This window comes from Acanthaster planci, linkage group LG14, assembly GCF_054643075.1.
Source record: "Acanthaster planci isolate LZ-2023a linkage group LG14, COTS_SCS, whole genome shotgun sequence".
Classification (NCBI taxonomy): domain Eukaryota; kingdom Metazoa; phylum Echinodermata; class Asteroidea; order Valvatida; family Acanthasteridae; genus Acanthaster; species Acanthaster planci.
The window spans coordinates 4621083-4641393 of NC_141790.1; the positions used below are offsets into that span (position 1 = coordinate 4621083).

General features: G+C 39.5%; 1 protein-coding gene across 3 annotated transcripts in view; it reads left to right on the forward strand.

Moving 5' to 3' along the window:
* Positions 1 to 20311, forward strand: part of cep63 (centrosomal protein 63) — a 36345-nt gene that overhangs the window by 7600 nt on the left and 8434 nt on the right. For 2 of the 3 annotated variants that reach the window (XM_022242329.2, XM_087146095.1), the window contains exons 6-13: positions 1214 to 1468; positions 3152 to 3297; positions 4383 to 4526; positions 5760 to 5877; positions 6577 to 6774; positions 8184 to 8354; positions 12522 to 12664; positions 15768 to 15928. In XM_022242329.2, coding sequence (XP_022098021.2) covers positions 1214 to 1468; positions 3152 to 3297; positions 4383 to 4526; positions 5760 to 5877; positions 6577 to 6774; positions 8184 to 8354; positions 12522 to 12664; positions 15768 to 15928 — 1336 coding nt within the window. The remainder of the gene's footprint in view (positions 1 to 1213; positions 1469 to 3151; positions 3298 to 4382; positions 4527 to 5759; positions 5878 to 6576; positions 6775 to 8183; positions 8355 to 12521; positions 12665 to 15767; positions 15929 to 20311) is intronic. The other variant, XM_087146096.1, reaches the window with a different exon arrangement.

Sequence of the window (20311 nt, forward strand, 5' to 3'; positions counted from 1 at the left end):
TTTCCTTTGAGAAACCAGCCTTCTGAGAAAGTACCAGCAGGACAGGGTTCAAATAAATGTACATGTAGGATAGAGGCCCTGTCCAGGCCTCGTGCCCTGACGTCGTTGTCAGGTCTAGACTATCAAGTCTCTCGGTGAATTTCGGTGCCTCAGTCTACGTCACAGGCCGCGCCCCATTTTGAAACCCCAAAAAGGGGGGTCACTTAACGGGTGGCAAATAAACATATGAATACTTTGTGTGAACCATTTCTGCTTTTATTTTGTTCAAAATGTGTATAAGTTAATGTAATTATGAATTGAAATGGGTTTTTACAAATTTTGGCTTCCTTGTTCTTTTAAGAAAATTCTTACCACACAAGCAACTGCATTCATTGGCAGTACAGACACCTGCTGATAATCTTATCTTGTTGGCCTGTCAGTAGTTTTGGGGCAGCACGTATCTGTGGGCTGGGTTTTAGCAGGGTACACTTACGTGTACATACATACATGTATCATATACCATTTATTCCAGGCAACAAATGAAGTTTTAGTGCTCTTGAAAAGCATGTTTTGAGTCAAAATCTGCCTCTCATTTTAACCACCCAATAACACTTTGTTCAAAAGATAGGCTGACATCTGCATGCACTAGTCATGTTTTTTGGTTAAGCCTACAGACAATGCTACATGACTTGGACTAGCCAGCCGATGCTGGCAAGCTCCGTGTTCAAGTGGTTAGTAGAAAGCACAAGCACTGAGTGTACATTAGTAATTACCATACATGTCAGTGAAAGGGCAAAACCTGTACTGAAAAGTAATATTCTGAATTAACTCCGTCAGCAATAGATGGAACATTGTATTAACCATTGCTGCCTCCTCCATTCTTACTGTTTCATAGATAAGCTGTAGAAGAAACCTACATTTGTCCCTCATTATTTCTGATGGGAAGAATAATAATACGCAGTAATTGGCTAGTCGTGGATGAAGTCTTCATGCATAAGTTTCTTATAACTCAACAGTCTGTCATTGAACTTTGACATAGGTTTTCTAAAAAAAATCCAGGAAAAGCAAGTCCAAAATCTATGGTCACTGCTCTAGTTATATTGATGAAGACCCATAATTTGGCTTTACATGTAACTCTCCAAGAACAGGAAGACAAACGTTAGTATAATTGTTGGCTTGCAGTTTTTGACCAAGGATGAAATATGAAAGTGGAGTTTGTCTATTCTTACCCTAGCAACAGTCAGAAGGTTACCAAGACCAGCTGGCTAAACGACGCCACTTGCTAGAGCAGACTGAGTTAAACTTCCAATCACAGCTTACCCATCTGGAGGGATGCCTGACACGTTCCCAGGATACAGTGGAAGAAAAGAATGCTACCATACAGCGACTGGAAGAGAGGTTAGAGGAGATGAGTGGAGATAGGAAAGCTGAGGAGGGAGAGAAATTAGACAGTAAAGAGAGATGTAGAAGGTTGGAGAGTCATCTCAAGGTAAGACAAAGACAGCATCAGAAGAAAAATCAGGGTTCTTAACTTTTGCCGTTTTGAGACTCCAAACCATGTAACAAGGTGGGTCAATGCAGATCATGTGAATACAGGTTAACGGGAAATAATATTTTCTTGTAATATTTGTATTGGATAATTTTATGGATCACCAACATTTATTTATAAAAATATACTCATTTTTTTCTGAATATGTGAAAAAAATCACAAGCTTGCTGGGATGAGGTTTGAACACATGAAACACTAAGTATACCATATTTGTTATAAATGTTGAAGTGCAGAAGCACTTAGTAAAATCAACTGACATCTCTTTGACACAAAATATGTTGATACATGTAGATCCTATTGGTACATAAGATTTAAAAAGTACAGTTATTAATATACATGTAGGTCATGCTTTGTTTTCTCTGAAACTTTAAGGTGGAATACCGGGGTAAGTTGAGATTGAACAGCGTATTGCGCGAGTGTGAAAACCCTGTTGAAGTGATGCATAAAGATGTTGTTCACCGATGGAGGATATTTGGGGTTGTGTGTGACTGAAAACCAAAATAAATATAATTCTTGCCATCTGACGAATATTAAAAGGACTTTTAGAACCTTATTCCCTGGGCTGGTTTACTAAAACAAGTCATCATCTATATAAAATAGTCATTAAGGGCAGCATGTGAATCAGCCAAACTTATGATGTGATACTTGGGAGTTGTTCCGGCAGGGTGTTTTAAATCACTCTGCGTGGTGCGCTCCATGCAGTACGTTGTTATGCGGTAAAACACTGTCGGTGTTCTGAAGTTTTGTTGTGTCCACCCAGGACGATCTGCTTCCCAAAGTTCAGACTAACATTGATTTTGCCAAACCGCTTCATTGCTGCTGCTTGCCATTGACAAGATTCTTGTCATCATAGGAGTGAGAAGAAACTGACAGATCATCAGCGTCACTGTCAGAAGACACACTGACACTGAGACTGATAGGCTTGGAGCCCTTCTTTATTGTGTACATGCTACGGCAGTAAACAGTCGTAGCTATTCTCACTCCCATGTACTGCGTCACACTTCAACGGAATGGTAAAATGAAACCGACAACTGTTTTTCTTTTTGAGTCCATCGGACCCCCCACATCACGAACTTTTGTCTCGCATTGAATTTTAAGTACACAAGTTAAAAAAGAGACCTTGTCTCTGATACATATGGGTACACTCTACAGTAAAAGATATATTGCAGAAAAATGTCCTCCATCGTTGAACTACATCTTCAAAAAAGTAGTACATGTACCATATGTACACAAGAAGATTTACCCTGGATAAAATTAATATAAGAGTAGGGTCAGTTCATGTTATAATGTACCAGTAGCTTAGTTGCATGTACTTGGGAGCTGCATGGATTACTCTCATGTGAAGACTAGTTGACACTTGGGAGTGACAAACGTGAATATCAAGGTCTCTGTCCAAAACTCAAAAGAAATTCTAATTTAGAAGACAAATGGTGTGTGTCAATTCTTTTTAAGGAACTGTACAGGTAGTTTAGAAGTTTAGAGAAATTTACATCTACATGTAGATGTAGGGATTAAGTTGTACATGAACATGTAGGTCATATCCAGATACAGACTGTTAACTTTACACGAACGTGTTCAACACTCATCAACTTCATCAGGTTATTTTGTTGTTTGTCCTTGCAGTGTTTGGAGGATGAAAAGGTTCAGTTGAAGTCGGAGCTAGAATCACGAGACAATCTCATTGCAGAAGCAGAAAGAGCTATGAAACAACTGAAACAAAATTTAGCTAAAATGGATGAATCACTTGCACTCAAGGAAGATATGATTAGGTATAGAACCTGCTCTTAACTTGTAAGACTAATATGTTTGAGATATTTGGATTCAAGAAGTTATTGGATGTTCTCTTACAGTGTATGCATTCTTACGTACATGTATTCATACATTCAAATGTGCTAAACTGAGCCTCAAAATTTTCCGCACTTGTTAGATGAAATCTAATAGATGGATTGTGCCTGCTAAGTCACATGACCTGCAGTGGGTGCATGTATCAAACATCAGCAAACATAGCATTCTCCCACAGTAAAGTGAGTTGTATGTGTTATTTACCAAAAATAAAGCTAACAGTCAGTACAGTACTGAGATTACTGAGGTGCTAAGTGATATAATTACAGTTGGCATATTTTGGGTAAACAACACTTATATATATATCAGCACTTGTTGATGTTTGATACCCACTATGGGTCAAGTGACCAAGCAGGCGCAGTTGGTCTGTTATCTTGGTGCTTCTTTACAAATTTACATGTTACATTATTATCAATGGAATTAAACTTCTGCACTTAGCCCCTTTGAAAGCCCACATGTTTTGGGAGTTACTTGAGTAATCAATCAGTGTACTTATTATTCAGTTACATTTTTCCTTTCAATTACTGTGAAAGTAAAGGATTCCTTTCAGAATGGAAAAGAAAATAGCCAGTAACTTCTTAATCTAAGTACATGTTCATGTATCCCAAATATACCATAGACCCACTTAATTTAAAGGTGCTGATAGATTACATGTGTAAAAACGATTTTGAGAAAAGATTTCCGTTTGACTGTCTCACGATAGGCCGCTTGCCTCTTTATTATTGATTGAATCTTACATGAAAATTTATTATTGTTTGCAACAAATATGCCATTCCGTTATTTAAGGCCACAAGCAGAAAGAGAATAAGAAATGTATTAATCATCAAACTATAATCAGAAACTTGCAGGCCTATTTTTCTGCAAGAGTGAACGCCTTCTCAAAAATCTTTCTGTAGTAAGTCAGCCCTTGCAATAGCAATGTTGTTACATTGTGTCCATTTGTGTTTATGCTATGTCCATTACAACTGTAGACACACATCCATGATGGCACAGTACAATGCTTGTATTACAGGTCACTTCAAGAAGTGAGTGGGCAGGAGGCTCTACATCAAGTAAATGAGTTACAAAGCCAGCTAGAGCAGGCACAGAGAGACAATGCTAGATGGCTGCGTCTTGAGACACAGCTGCAGGAAGATATACAAAGACTACAAGCTAGGTAGGATCAGGACGCAGCAAGATAGTATGGAACTGCAGGAATACTTCCATATCAATAGTAGACCAGAGAATGTTGCAGTCAAGGCCAGAGAGGAATCAGAGATATCGTCACCATTTTCACAAAGCGACAAATTTGGCCAAACAGCATTCCCTGAAATTAATACCGCCCAAAAAACTTCCTGCACAAAACTGTTTAGAATTAGGATCAGGATGGTGTCACACACAAGAAGAGCTGTAAACAAGTGGAAACAATGTGCATTAGGGTTTCTTTGGGGAGGGAAGCTTGTCAAAGGATGGTAACCTCACAATGTGCATAGACACGAGTGTCACTTAACATGCTTAAAATCTTTCACAAATAACTTGTCAAGTGTGAACTCAAGGAACTCAACCATCAAAGGAACAAATAATAAACATAAATCAGTCCAGTGTTGAATTGACTAGAATTAGAGGTAATCTCTGCGAGACTTTCTAATATGCGTGCATATGACAAATTTAATATTAAGTGTATTATTTAAGTGAGTGTGCTGCCTCCGCAGGGTGTCTTCTGCAATTAGTCTGTACTCAGAAGAATTATTGTCATTATGATGTACACACATTAGGTTCTACTGGAATATGACCAAATGTTTTGATTGGTATACAAATGTGTAGCAGTTCTGTAGTCAAGTACTTTTTGGATTCCTAGTTCTCTGCCAAATATTGAACTGGTTAGGAGGAAATAAAGCAGGAGTACATGACCATTGCATGGAAAATGCACAAAGGTGAGGTTATGAAATGAAGACTTTAGATCCTGAATTTTGTAAAATTAAGTTTTAAAAAGAAAAGTACTCAAAATTTGAGTATTTTTGTTGTAAGCCATAATTTTTATCAATCAATGATGGTCTGAAGTTACAATTTTATTTTACAACCTCACTTTTGTGCATCTACATGTACCATCCAATGCCTGTGTACTCCAGCTTTGTAACCAGTTCAATATGTGGCAAGAGACTTGAAAAGTACTTGATCACAGCACTGATGTGTAGGAACTGCATGGAAGATCCTTCTGGCTGAATTCATTGTTGTGTCTTCTCACTGTGCGTGAGAATGAATCACAAGGCATCCTGCTGTCTCCAGCTATTTGGGTTTTTCATTTTCAGACATCTTGTTTTTATTTATGTCCAATGGTGTCATTGAGCTTCAATTACTTCAACCTTTAGCTAAGATTACATGCAAGAACATGTACATGTATGTGTTGTAGGTTAGATGAATCCCATTTGGAATGTGCACGACTCAATACAGAACTAGCTACAAAGATAGAAGAACTACGTCGTCTGGAGGGTACAGAGATGAAACAGTTACAAGACCAGCTTACTAAGGTCAGGACAAACTTGTGTAATTATGTGTCACTAATTAATTAGTAATTTGAACTTTATGTAAGTCCTTCACATGGTCTCTTCACATGCCCATTTAACTCCCGTGGAAATTTCATCTGTGTGCGCCGTGGGAACTGAACCAGCCAAAGCATACGTGTGTTACTTTGAATCCAGTGTCATGTATGTAGTTAGATTAAGTTATTACCGTACATTTAAATGTCTGTAGTAGGGTAATTGAACAAGGGAAATCATTTGGCATGTTATTGAGGGGGACACCAAATTAAGCCTCAAATCACAGCTTCTCAGGCTCATAGTTTGGCCTTGCAGCTGCCTGCATTAACTTGGACCCAGTTTAGTGATGTTACTGGGAGAGCATGTACATGTACATGTATTTCACAGATTCCATCAAAGAGCGCGTAGGCTTTAGAGGCAGAGATTGCTTCCAGAGATGATGCAGTTTTCTTCCATTGCACTGCTTACAAACCATTAGCACATCTACACCGTAAAGCATTCTTAGAAGTAGAAACATTTTGCTGCTAACATTTGCAGGGATTTTAAACAGTACCTTTATTAAGTTGGTCCAAGTTCCAAAAGATTATGCTACAAATACCCGAGTGTTAACCTAACTTGAAGGAACACACTGGTTAGTTTCTAAAATTAAATAGTTTATTTCATATTCAGTGTAATGAGTGTTGTTTGCAGGAGAAAGCTTGGAGTAGTGAGCAGGAACAACATTATATGTCTCACCTGGATGGCATGAAGTCCGAGGTCACAGCATTAACTTCTGATCTCCATCACCGTGACAGTACCATAGCAACATTGAGTCAGAAGATTGCATCTCTTGAAAGAAAGGAGAGGGAGGGAGCACAGACAGTGGAACGGCATCAACATGAACTGCAAGTTAGTGCTATTGCTGTTGGATTGCAGGCAACTGTTGTCAGCTGCCTGGTAAAAGGCATGATCATATATCAGACTATCATTAGAAAATCACATTTAATCTTTCCTGCTTGCTTATTCATTGTAAATTAATTCAAGCACGCATAATAGAATAATAATCTACTTGAAACAGCATCACCCCAATGTCCCATTACCAGATACTAAATGATGTGTTGTTATTTTATTATGTCTGGTAATGATACCAAGGATCCCTAAAAAACACCCTAGGCACTGTAGGTTTACAAGCCTGAAGAAACCTGTAGAGCGGAGACTATGAGAAGCAGTTACAGTTTTACAGGTAGGAGGAAAACCCCAGAGGAATATTCTTGGTAAAATTCATGGAGTCAGGTAGGGACCGAAAACCCAATACACATGTGGATCGAGCCAGGTCAACCCCCAACGCAATACACATGTGGATCGAGCCAGGTCAACCCTCCTAGATCCTAACCCAATACACATGTGGATTGAGCCAGGTCAACCCTCCTAGATCCTAACCCAATACACATGTGGATTGAGCCAGGTCAACCCTCCTAGATCCTAACCCAATACACATGTGGATCGAGCCAGGTCAACCCTCCTAGATCCTAACCCAATACACATGTGGATCGAGCCAGGTCAACCCTCCTAGATCCTTCTTCATTCATAAGGAGCTTTGGGAAGATGTCAAAGAATTGAAGAATGGTAGCCTAGTTGCTGTAAGTGTTGCTTTGCTACATGTATATCATTGCTTTGATCCCATTACAAACAAGGTGTGTGTTCACTGGCACAGTGGTAGATTGTGGTGCATTGACACAATGCTAAGGGAGACATAGGATGAAGCATTCTGTGGATTTCAAAATCATTGGCACTAATAAATGCTGTATAATTAAGCATTTGTTTTACTACATAGAGTTTGGATTTTTATTTTTACAAGTATTTTTATTTGTCCAATGCCAACAATTTTATCAAAAGTCTCAAACTGTGATGACTATTTTCCAATTTCAACCTGCCATCTGACCCTAACTAACTCGGTGTATAAGTGGCAAGACATCAGCAATAATGATAAGGGAGTCATGGATTCTATCCTGACCTACATAATCTTGGCAGGGTTTTTCTCATGCACTCATGGATAGCAATTGAATTTCAGTTTTTATGGAGGTACACGGATGTCAGTGAAGGGAAACCCAATGTTAGGATTTCTATCTCTCCAACAAAAATATCTTTGGAGTTTTATAATGTAACTGACTTGGTTCCAGTTTGTTGGACGTTTTGCACCTTTGAAAGCACCCATAACCCTTCAGAGCACATGACTCTTTATATAGAGAACTATGCTCCACACTAATAATTTCAAGTGAAAGTACATGTACCCGTATGTTATCATTTTCTTACTACAGATTACCAATGCCCAGCTGGATGCATTGAGGATTGAGAACCGTAGCTTACGAGAGAACACCAACAATCCTGATACGACTTCTATGTCATCTGAGATACTGAATGCTCAGTCACAGCTCCAGGACTTGAGAAATATGCACACACAGCACATGAAGACCTCACAGATATTACAGGTAGGTACACTCTTCACTGAATGAACATGAGTGAAAGTGGAAGGATTGACGAAAAGATTGTCTGATAACAGTTGAAAGGGAATGCTGAGATATTCCACCAAAAACTTGAATTGCAGACTGGAACTGTAATATTTGAATCCTAAGCTCTTGATATTTGAGAAATACAGATACATGTATAATCAGTTTAATCAGGGTTGTAAGTAGAAATGTTAGCACCAGCTGTTTGGGGGCTGGATGGCTAAGCTGACATAGTATCAGTTGCAAGAATGAATGACTCACACATGTGGGCCAGTGAAGTACATATATGCACATGGATAGGTACATGAAGTTTGAATACAAAAAGAGGCACGTGAGACAATGCTATTTTGCAGTATATTCCAAGCCATTTGTTTCCTGTCAAAATTTCAAAATCACAGTGTAATGCAGCACAATTGTTGCCAGCAGATAAGCTTTATTTTCACCCCCAAGCACAAGCTGGTGACTTGGAGTGCTCCCCAGCACCCCGAGTACTAGCTGGTGACTTGGAGTGCTGTCCAGCGCCCCTAGGTACTAGCTAGTGACTTGGAATGCTGTCCAGCACCCCAAGTACTAGCTAGTGACTTGAAGTGCTGTCCACCACCCCCAGGTACCAGCTGGTGCCTTGCAGTGCTGTCCAGCACCCCCCAAGTACTACCTGATGACTTGGAGTGCTGTCGAGCACCCCGAGGTACTAGCTGGTGCCTTAGAGTGCTGTCCAGCACTCCTAGGTACTAGCTGGTAACTTGGAATGCTGTCCAGCACCCCAAGTACTAGCTAGTGACTTGGAGTGCTGTCCAGCACCAGCTGGTAGTGGAATGTGTAGCTACAACACCAGAGCATCATTCACAAGCTGATTTACTATCCTAGTGTTGTGGTAATACATTCTGCTGAGATTGTTTTCATAGCAAGTTTTCATAGCTAGTTTCTAGGCTTACTTCAAAAGCAGGATTCCAACTGTTGGTACTTTGTATCTACATGTACCACAGTTGATCTACATGTTAGGCTTGGGCGGTATTTCCTTTTTCGATACCACGGTATCCATGAAAAAAATACCGCGGAATTTACTAATACCGCGGTATTCATTGCAGAAGACAATGACTACATCAAAAAGCAGCGGCGATGCTGGCATTCAAAGGCAAACCACAAACAACACTAGGGGCCAGCATAAAGGGTTTTTAACGTCACAAAATCCCCTTTTTCTGTCCATTTGATGTCAAATAAAAATTATTTATATGAATTTTTTTAAAAAGGGACGGTGTTTTAAATACCGATTCATTGCTCCGTGATTCCTATATCTGTGTGGTCACTCGTACGGTGTGAAAATCTGCACATGTGCTACAGTCATGTTGGTACTCGCTGAGACAGTGCATTATTGTAATGATTACGTGCGGATTACCAGTGGCTGCTCCTTTTAGCTGCGCCCTAACACTGCGCGTGTGCAATGGTAAGGTGGCTTTCAGAAAACTCTGCGACGCGGCAGTCGATTCTTGTCATTACAAAATTGGTTGTAACGAAATTCAGATTACAACAAGCACAAATCTTAGGTCCCGGTGAAAACATGCATATTTCTATAGCGAGAAAATATGTTATAGCGAAATAGCATTGTACGAAATTCCTGGTACAACGAAAGGTTTTCGTGACTCCGTTGCCTGAAAACCATTCTTGACGACCCATTCATAAAGCGTTTGCAAATCGCGGTGGTTAAAACACGTGTGCGGTTGCACCACACTGGTTCCCGCCGGGCCGAACCGTTGACAATGAAGGCATGATGGAAATGCGGCAACCAGTCAATGTACAGGTTCTGCCAAAAAAGGGTCGTACGTTCCACTACATCGAATGCAGGTCTATAGTTGCAAGTCAAAAAATTTGATCTCATGTCTATGTTTGTGTTTTCTGTGTTCATGAATTTAATTTGAAGTTGTACTGCTTGTACTCAAGCAAGCGTGCTTCCACAAAATGTCCAGTCGCGCAACATAAGGCTTATCGCACGCACGCTTACAATGCGGTATACAGACATCGGTTGCCAGATTCCTGTCGTCATGACACGCATAGTGCATGATTTAAAAAATCTGTGATATTTTACAAAACAAAAATTCCCATTCCATTTCCGATAAAATACGCCTCAAATAAGTTCGCATGACTATTCTCGTATCTCAAGAGTCCAACTAATCGCCCAACACTGCATTATTCATATTGCTGCAAAAAGATCTAGCGTGCCCGCCAATGAGACTGTGCGTTTTCATGACGTACATTTGGCAAGACACAGCTATCCAATCGTAGTACTCGTTCATGACATTCTGCTTCTTCAGCGACCATCTCGCGCACGGGAGACCGCGCCGCAGTGGGCGAGTGATCTCGGACTACCAATCAATCGTGTCATGCAGCTTGTGTCAAAAATCAAAAGAGAGGCGAAAAATTAAACAAAAAATGTCTCTCTGTGACACAATTTGTGTTGGAAAGACTACTTACATGGATAGGGGCTTTAGTCGGTGAGCCTTCAAATTCTTGCAGGTACATCCAGGCCTACATGTGCATGCAGGTTAGTTACTGTTGGCTTCGTCATCATCCATGGTGATTGAAGTCTTTTAAAAATCCCTGGATCGATGCTTTTACATGTATTTGCTTTTTTAAATTTCACATGCACATTAAACATGTTGTCCTATGACAATGAAGTTTATTATTCTAAACATATCACAAGGTATTTGATTAATCATAACTGAGACGTCTTTTTGATCAACCACGTTGTCCTAAATTTATATTCCGAAAAAACTGAAATACAAGCAGTGACAAGTGAGGAATCGGGTTTTTGCTTCTCTTTTCATGTGGTTGGAACAAATGTGAGAACAATAAAAAAAAGATTGTTGATTGCCGTGGATGTCGAACAGATGCAGATTTATGGAATCATTTTATAGTTTATAACACACATTCCTGGCTTCAGTTCGATTTTCACACAATACTTGTACATGTTGTATATAAAGGACAAAAAAGACCCTAAGTGAGCACAAGGCCAGCACAAGCAGCATTCGCATTTTCTGATCCGCCAAAAAAGTCTTCAGAAAATAAAGTCCAGTGCGGACACCGAAGACCAGCTGATTTTTTAATTCCCAACCTGTAGGGCTGTGATACATGTACATGTATACATGTGCCAACGAGTAATACAAGAAGCACTGCCTACAAGCTATTCCAAAACCGAAAACTTGATGGCGGCGATAGGGAAACAAAACCTTTTGACAGGCAGGTTGATGGCTGCATGCTGAAGTATCACGTTACGTTACGTCTTATCTCTTCACCAAAAAGCACAACACAAATGGGATGCTGGATGACTGAAACCACAAAGTATGCAGTCACTTGTTGTGGATATAATTGTCTGCTTTCATCTTATGAGGGTTGTGGGAACATTCTGAACAAATTAGCCAGAATACCGCGGTATTGAAATCCAATACCGAATTAGTCGGTATTCTGGTATTCATGGATTGTTAGTCGGTATTGCTCAGTATTAAAAACAAAACTGCGGTATTCGGTAATACCGAAATACCGCCCAAGCCAACTACATGTAACCAAGCTCAGAGCTGGTTCAGTGCGTGTTACTGCCGGCACAATATCAAAGCAGAAATTAAATTGGATTATGTAACACTTTCATTAACAAACATACATTCCTGTCTACCACTCAGTTTTCTTGTAATATTTTAAGTCAGGGTACACCCTTTCTAAAATTATGCTGCTCAAGCTATTTCATCCTATACATTCTGAGAAAGTGTACCACAAAATTGGGGAATTTTGCCTCGTTTGTCCTTGAAATCGATAAATGACGAAGATTTATTCGTCAAAACAAATAGATTTAAACACCGTGTCGGCGCTTTGTCTCGGCATAACCACCGCTGCACTGTACATGCTGCATGCTGCAACCTGTGTCATGTGGTCGCGAGTTTTCTCGAGAAAAGTTGAGAGCGCCTGCGGGGGTAATAACAATCCGTAGCACGCATGGAACCAAGGTGGCACATGTGTTTGCACTGGGGCCACTCACGGTTGCACATCCCTGGGTAAATGGTCCGTGGTGTAACTACTCACCCACAAGAAGCACAATTAATGGACAAAAGGTCACATCCTGATTTGGTTCTTCTATTATTTGTGTAATTGTTGTTTTTCTAGGATGAGAACAGTATGTTGAGGAGAAAACTGACATCATTAACACAGCAGCTACTGGAGGCTGAAAGTGCCAGTGACCTTCAATATCAGGCAGCTATTAAGCAGTCCCATCTCAGGATAGCAGAACTTACTCAAGAATATGAGCGGTAAGAGATGACATTAGTATTTTCAACCTACAGTACAGGTTAGTATTTTAGCCACGCTAACACGATCAGTGAACCTGACACGCTGTTCAATACACGCTTTGCAGTTTTACCGTGCATTGCTGGTTCAAAACACGATAAGCCTGACCCTGGACCTCATTATCGCGGCCAGGGTTGCGCTTGCAGACCGCAAAGTTGACCGATAACATGTAGTGAACCACTGCACACGCAGAGCCATCGCTCTAGCTTGTGTATGCGTGTACGTGTATATACATGTACAACGTACAGTGTGTGGCAGTGCACTGAATAAGTGAAATCACATACATGAACGTGTAGTGCCTGACTGGCAAGATGACCATCTTGAAGTATCAAAATATGTATCACTATCACAGCTGTTTTCTTTTTATTTTGGATCACAAAAGTTGTTCAGCCGGATTACATCTGGAAAATGTCAAATTTTAGTGAAACTGGCCAGTATTCCACCGTATGTGTTTAGCTACTACAAAACTTTTTCCCAAATGTAAGCTTTGAATCTTAAACTCACGGGATCAACTGGAGTGACGACGACGATGACGCTTTTCTTGCTGGTTCTAATGCTAGATTGGTTTTAAGCAATTCCTGATTGCGCAAAAACTTTTTCACAAATAAACATTAACTACGAAAGTAATCCAGTCCTCAGCCAGAACTATTACAACAAGCAAGTTCAGCAGGTGTTTTTTTAATTATGTAATTATGTTCATGTATCAGAATTCCAGTAAATTAAAAAACACCTACTGAACTTGCGTAAATTTAACTTGACTTTTTCATTTGCTGCCATGTGCTGCAACCATGCGGCAACCAAGCAATCACGAAACTACAACCACCCCAGTGCTTCCATCCCAACCACCAATTATAAATTGAAACAAGTGTATTGCATATTTATTTTGAAACAGCGCCAACAAATGCAAAGCTACAGCCCTTACATGTCACACGACATGCACATGAAGTTCACATGGGCGCTACTTTGTCCGTTGTGTGCAGCCAGTGCATGCACGTTGCTGGCGCTAGTGCAGACTGGACTTCCTTTCATTTCAGTAAGATCGTTGCCGTTCAGTTTGGTCCTAACATTGTCACAACCAGAGCAATTTTTTAGGTAGGTGTTCCAGCTCAAAGGTCGAAAATGATGGGAAAGATCCCCACCTCACTTTGAATTCATATTCATGCAATTTTGAACACAATGAGGTCAAGTGTGTATGCCAGGATCGCCGCTGTGGGGGCCGTCTTGACTGAAATTTGGCTAGCGGACCGGCAAGGTCAAACCCCGTTTATTTTTTGTGGATTTCTTACAAAATAGTTTTCTCTAATTTAGGAAATGTTTTGTCATAAAAACTGCTAGTTACAATCATCTCTGTTGAAAGATTGATTTCATACTTTTCTGTGCCTGATTCAGATGTTTTTGGAACAATTCAGACATTAACCAAAAGTGTTGTCTGCATGGCATTATTATCGATCCTGTATGGACAAGCAAAACGCTTTATCTTTGAAAATAATTTTGTGATGCCTGCTACATACAAGGTAAACTACTGACCACATTTCCATGGAATTTGAAGATAACTTGAGCTGCAGTCAAACTGAATACTTTTCATTGTGGGAAACTAGGAAAATGACTGCTCCGGTCATCAAAGGCCTGGCTGTTCTTGGGTTTACGTGTCATGTGTGCATGTTTATACTCAGTAGATCAGATTGCAGTGTCGGCCTTCTCTGTTATGCAGGGGTCACCGTGTTTTGTGTTTGCAGTTAACTCCTTTCGTGTCTCTTTGACTCGATACATGCTGACACGCTGAGCATGTTTGCATGTTGGCTAAAATTCTGACTTGTACCGTAATTAAAAAAACTGATGCTTTGGAGGGACAAGAATAAAGTTACAAACATTACATGGATAACAGTGTACAAAATAAACCAGTTTATTTATGATGGCAAAGGTAGGTCTAACATTTAGGATTTTCCCTTTCTATTTCCAGGTCACAGTGATAAGTTGTTGTTACTCTCAAGCAAAGCTCTACAACTTTGCTAGGATATTACTGGCCCCTCTTGTTTGGCTAAACTGCCGGCAGTCAGGCATTTTTGGAATGTTTTCTATTATTGGAACACTTTGAAGTGCCAGAGTTGTAACTCTCTCTTTGCCCTTCCTCCATGGATAGATTTGGCGTGGTTGGGATAGATTTGGCATGGTTGGGATAGATTTGGCATGGTTGGGATAGATTTGGCATGGTTGGGATAGATTTGGCATGGTTGGGATAGATTTGGCATGGTTGGGATAGATTTGGCATGGTTGGGATAGATTTGGCGTGGTTGGGTTTGATCAGGGTGTAGATACATTGTAAGTTTCAGCCAGTGTTAGTGTTAAGAGATGGTAAGATATTTCAACTACCAAGAATTAAAAGTAAGTACTGTAGTGCATATCCCAACTTTGCAGAAAGCTCTTGGTTTCACTTTAAATGCTTTGTTACCCTAGTGGAAATGGGCTCAATGTGATTTTGTATCAAGAACCAACTTGGTCATTAACTCAGCATGATGCAGATACCAGTATCTTGGATTTTTGCAATGATGCAAAATCACATTGGTGGAAGTTAGTCCAGGTTTGATGCAGGATTGCAAACATTTGCCATTGAAAGTTATTGTGCTGATGTTGCTGACCAATCATAAAGCACTTTTTGTTCATAATGTTCATGAGTGCAGTCTTTAAAAATGATAGTATACACTAACCTGGTGTGAAAGTTTGATATGAGCATTGCCCTGTACACGTGTGTAGGGTGCATCTTTGGGAGTGCCATCAGTCTCTCAATTTCATCTTCTTCAAAATGAGTCCTAGCTGTTTATCCTTTGGATTTAGCAGTGATTACAACAAACATGTTGGCTTCTTTGTGGCATCCCTTGTGTGAAAAAAATGGCCCCCCCCCGTCACAGCGCTCAACAATTAAATGACATGAAGTAGTACATGTACATACATGTACCATTCTGGTATACCATATAATAAGCAAACAAAGGAATGGTCACATTGGGTAAGTAATGTGTGATCATACAGAAAAACCAGCTGTCATTCTTGGACATTTCTTTCTTGGTTTAGGAAGCTGGAGAAGATGTCAGAACACGAGAGCCACAACACAGAGATGTTGCAGTCCCAGCTAGATACCACAGTGCAACAATATGAAGCAGAAATGACTAGACTCAGAGATGTTTGTACAGCCCTCAAACAGCAACTGAAAGACAAGACACATTTACTCAACAGTAAGTCCACCGTGGAAATATTCATCCAACTAATCAAAGTTTTTATCTGACTGGTTTTGTCAGCTGCACAGAAACAGTTGCAGTGTGTGACATCTAGGTGAGGAAAATAGTTTTTCTGTAAAAACAGGACTCCAAGCGACTTTAGTGCATCGTCATATATCACCGTCCAAAAATCAGTGTGTAAGCTCATAGTTTGCCACAGATACAGAACAGAATGGTAATATAGTGTCTGTAAGTTCTTACACTGGGCTTCTAATGAAGAAACATCGTCTGTGGTGATGGATTGACTCAGATTTCCTTGGATTGCAAACCGTAAATGTTGACAGTTACGCTCGTAATAGCTGTACCAACATGTGAAGACACAACAAATGTCGCGACCCCATCCTTGTTCCCTGTTGTAGGAAACGATTCATGTGCATGTTTTGCATACATACTGCATGGGTAATGGGTACGAGGCTGTGTATATGGGCAATTCCACTACATATACATGTAGGACACAGATGCCAAAAATTCAGAATGATATTTGGTTTGAACACCTTATATTTTTAAACAAAGTTAAAGTTTTACGAATCAACAATATTGTTTATGAAGGTGGCCATTTTGATTTTCCAAATGATGGCCAAAGTATGGCAATAACTTGACGGTAAAAAGATTGCATTGGCATACAACTTATCTCCACTATGTATCTCCACTATGCCAGTGCTCTAAAAGGTAATCTTTCACATGGATGGAGTTACCAGAGAAACACTTTACCAAATGATAAGAAAAAAATTGCTGGTTTCATGAATCAATGTTACAAAAAACCTTGATCAGTTTGACCATAATGGATGTAATGTCAGTTACCCCAAACATGGATTTTTAATTTCATTCCACAAAGAAGATGATCCGTATGGTGTAACTTGAGACTTCTAATCTATGAGCAAATGTCTTCCTCTCCGTACCAAAAATAGGGATACTCAACGTACCACTGAGCCAAAACTGACTCTTCGAAATGTGTAACATCAGTAACCGAAATGTTACCCCGTAGAAACCAATTTGTAACGTCAGTTACCGTGATGTAACGTCAGTTACTAAGAAAATTATGATAACCTGGCCCCATTTATTCACCTGATGGGTTGCAGGCCAGTAGGTCCAATATTGCCTATGCAGACCGAATCACAATTTGTAGGCTTCAAATTCTCTGCTATAAGAGCATTTCATGACCCATGGACTTTGTGGTTTGTTAACAAGGAGGATGGAATCTATCAGCAGGATTACCAGCTTGTATTTCTGAAAGTATCGGACCAAACGGGGCCCTCCAAATTGCTCTATTTTGCCATGGAGTGTAGGCATCAATTTTCAAAATGGTGATGGGCCTCGTCATGACTGGTTTGAGGGGTGATTTTCTCTGGAAAGCAATATCTTCAAAAGTCGTTGGTTACAGGTGGTGTACACCATTGGTTTTATGTTGTAATTTCACAAGATTAGCTGATTACAGTGTGTTATACTCACTGCAACTTACATTCCACTCACTTGTTTCATGATTGAGTCAACTGCTTTGTGAAAAATCAAGAAAAACAGCGCGACATTTTCAACGCTTAAATTGAAGGTCTTGTAATTTATCTTGCGTAAAATCTATGGATTATAGTGCATTCGTGGTAAAGCGAACATCGTCCACAGGGTCAGGGTGGGAAACAAACATGACAGGTTCTCATTCCCGGAAAGGAGCAGTTTTCAACGGCTAGGAGTAATCAGTGAATTTACCTTAGAGTAATGCGCCTCCTCGACCATGTCGACAATGTAGCATTGCGGATTCATAGAAAAACTTCATCCAGGAAAACAGCAGTCAACTCATGTCTGTGACATCGAAACAAGTAGGCCTATATGATAATGTAGTGCGCGCGTGATCGTGTTTATAACGGCACTTTCATGTCAGTTCGCACGTCGATGAAAGTCAGAAACAGCATAGTTGAATCATTAATATTTGTAATTAAAAAGAATTATGTCTTAAAACAAGGGAGGATTTACGTGTGGAATTTCGTACTTCTTGTTGACGAAAATCATTGTGCTAGGAAACATCTGCCATATTGGATCATACCATTATTATCCAGGGGTAATTTTGAATTCGCAAAGATTTCCTTAAAGAAACCTTTCCTTCAATAAAATTCAACATCACACGGATCCTATTTATTTTCTACTTTACGCCTAACACTCAGATTTCTATAATTTCAGTTCACAGTGTTTTTCACGAAAGAATGTTAGTATATATTCTTAGCTACTTTTAGGTTTAATCAGTTAATAAATGGAGACTCCCACAACATCTGCACTACATGTACATATAAGAAATTTGGCGCCTGTTAAAGGATGTGATATGCGAAGTGAAATTAACTCTACTACGATGGTCGGCTGACCACCATAATAAAAGAGAACAAAATTATTGTTTTTCTCAAAAACTACAGCATTCTGAGTCAAAATATTTGACAGATTGATTGAGATGGTGTGTACTTTCTTTCAAGTAAGATATTTCAGGATTATAGGGTAGTCCGATTTTGGGGATTTTACCAATGGTGTACACCACCTTTAAGCCACTGAAACGTGAAAGGAAAATGAAAGATGAGGAAGTGAGTTGAGTAGCACAAAGTTTATACTTCAGTTCCAGTATATGACCATCAGTTTGTGGATACCATAATCTGTTTGTCTGAATCAAGGAAGTGTAAACGGAATGAATGTGAGCACTGCAGAGATAGTAATGGCCTCAAAACTCGCTTCCTGATGAGGGATGCTGTTAGGACCCACTGGTGAAAACTGCCACTACCAACAGTTGTCTCTGCACAAGGGCACCTCTCATTCACTTAAAGCTAAAGAGTTGGTACTCTAAACTTCACAAGATCCTTCTTTTTTAAGGTTTCCAGTAAGGACCTGTTAAGGTAATATCATCAACGCTGAGTGCTTGTCAAATACACTGTCCAGTAAAACCCAATATTAAAATTTGAAGTTGTACAGGATAAGAAATCTACCGGTAAATTAATTCAGAGTTTGGTAATCAATGACAGTTTTGTGGTTGTAGGATAACCACCTTTTCTAAAACATACATATAATTACAGGCTATGCTTAAGGTTTTAAAATCTGAACTTAATGATTGCTTTCAAAAAATTGTAGTGTTTCTGTTTTTCAATAACCTTGGTCAAGTTTTTTTAAAGACAAATGAATACACAGATGTACTCAGTTGTTTGTAGTTTTACAAATCAGTTACTGTCATGTTTATGATAAAGTCTTCATAAACTTAAAAGAAAATTGACCAACGTTTCCATTCATTTGTGCTTCTGTACTTTAAAAACCAAGATATGATTCCATATCAAATAATATTCGAATTCGAATTCGAATGAGTCAGGGACATGAGATATTACAAACCAATTCTCAATTATGATTTTCCATGTGTAAATCCTACGGCAAATGTAAGCGTGACGTCAGTTACTGTCATATCTTCACTAAAGCGTTAAAATGGAAACGTTTAACTTAACTTATTATTTTGCACCTCTGTACCTAAGAAACTATGTTTTATGTCAAATTAAACAAGTCAGGGGCATGAGATATTTCAATTTGACTCTACACGATAATTTACCCTGTCCTTTTTGCTTAACGTCAGTTACTGGACACATTTTTTGCTTGCTGTTCAATGGGAACTGCAGTTTGGGTGAAAAACCTTCCACCTATTTCTACACTCTCCTTAACTGATATACCGTAAGTGTACTTATTACAAGCCCCTGATATTTCTATTTACATAACTACAATTCAAACAGTGTAGTTAAAACTCTGCCTTATAACGTCAGTTGTATGTAGTGTGGAATGCCCCAGTGTAGTTTTACTGGAATGTACACCAGCAAGTGTAAGCTTGATGCGGTACACAACGCACACTCATAACGTGTTACAAGGAGGACGCGATTGCAATCGTAGTGAGAAAAGTCTGCAAATTTAATTCATGTCCACAGTTGCAGATTCCTTGGGCGTTCTGAATTTACAAATGGGTAATTTTTAATTGATAGGGGCAACTGGGCAAATTAAAACTTTTTGTGGTGATAAAGCAGCATCAGCGTGGACACTCGTAACCACTCAGGACACCACGTTACGAACGTAACCATAAACTAAGATGACTTTACAAAATGCACGATATGTCAGTTATTGAACTGAATATACCTACAAGCATTCAGAAGGTATAACAACATGAAACACACCAGAAGAAAAATTGAACAGCATTTATAACAGTCATTACAAACTTTATAATCCGTCATTATTGCCATGTCACATTTTGGTGTCTCATTTACAACCGTTACCATCATGTTTAGTCCTCATAAAAATGTGGTGGTTGTGTCTATGTTCAAGATATTATTGCATTTATGACTTCAT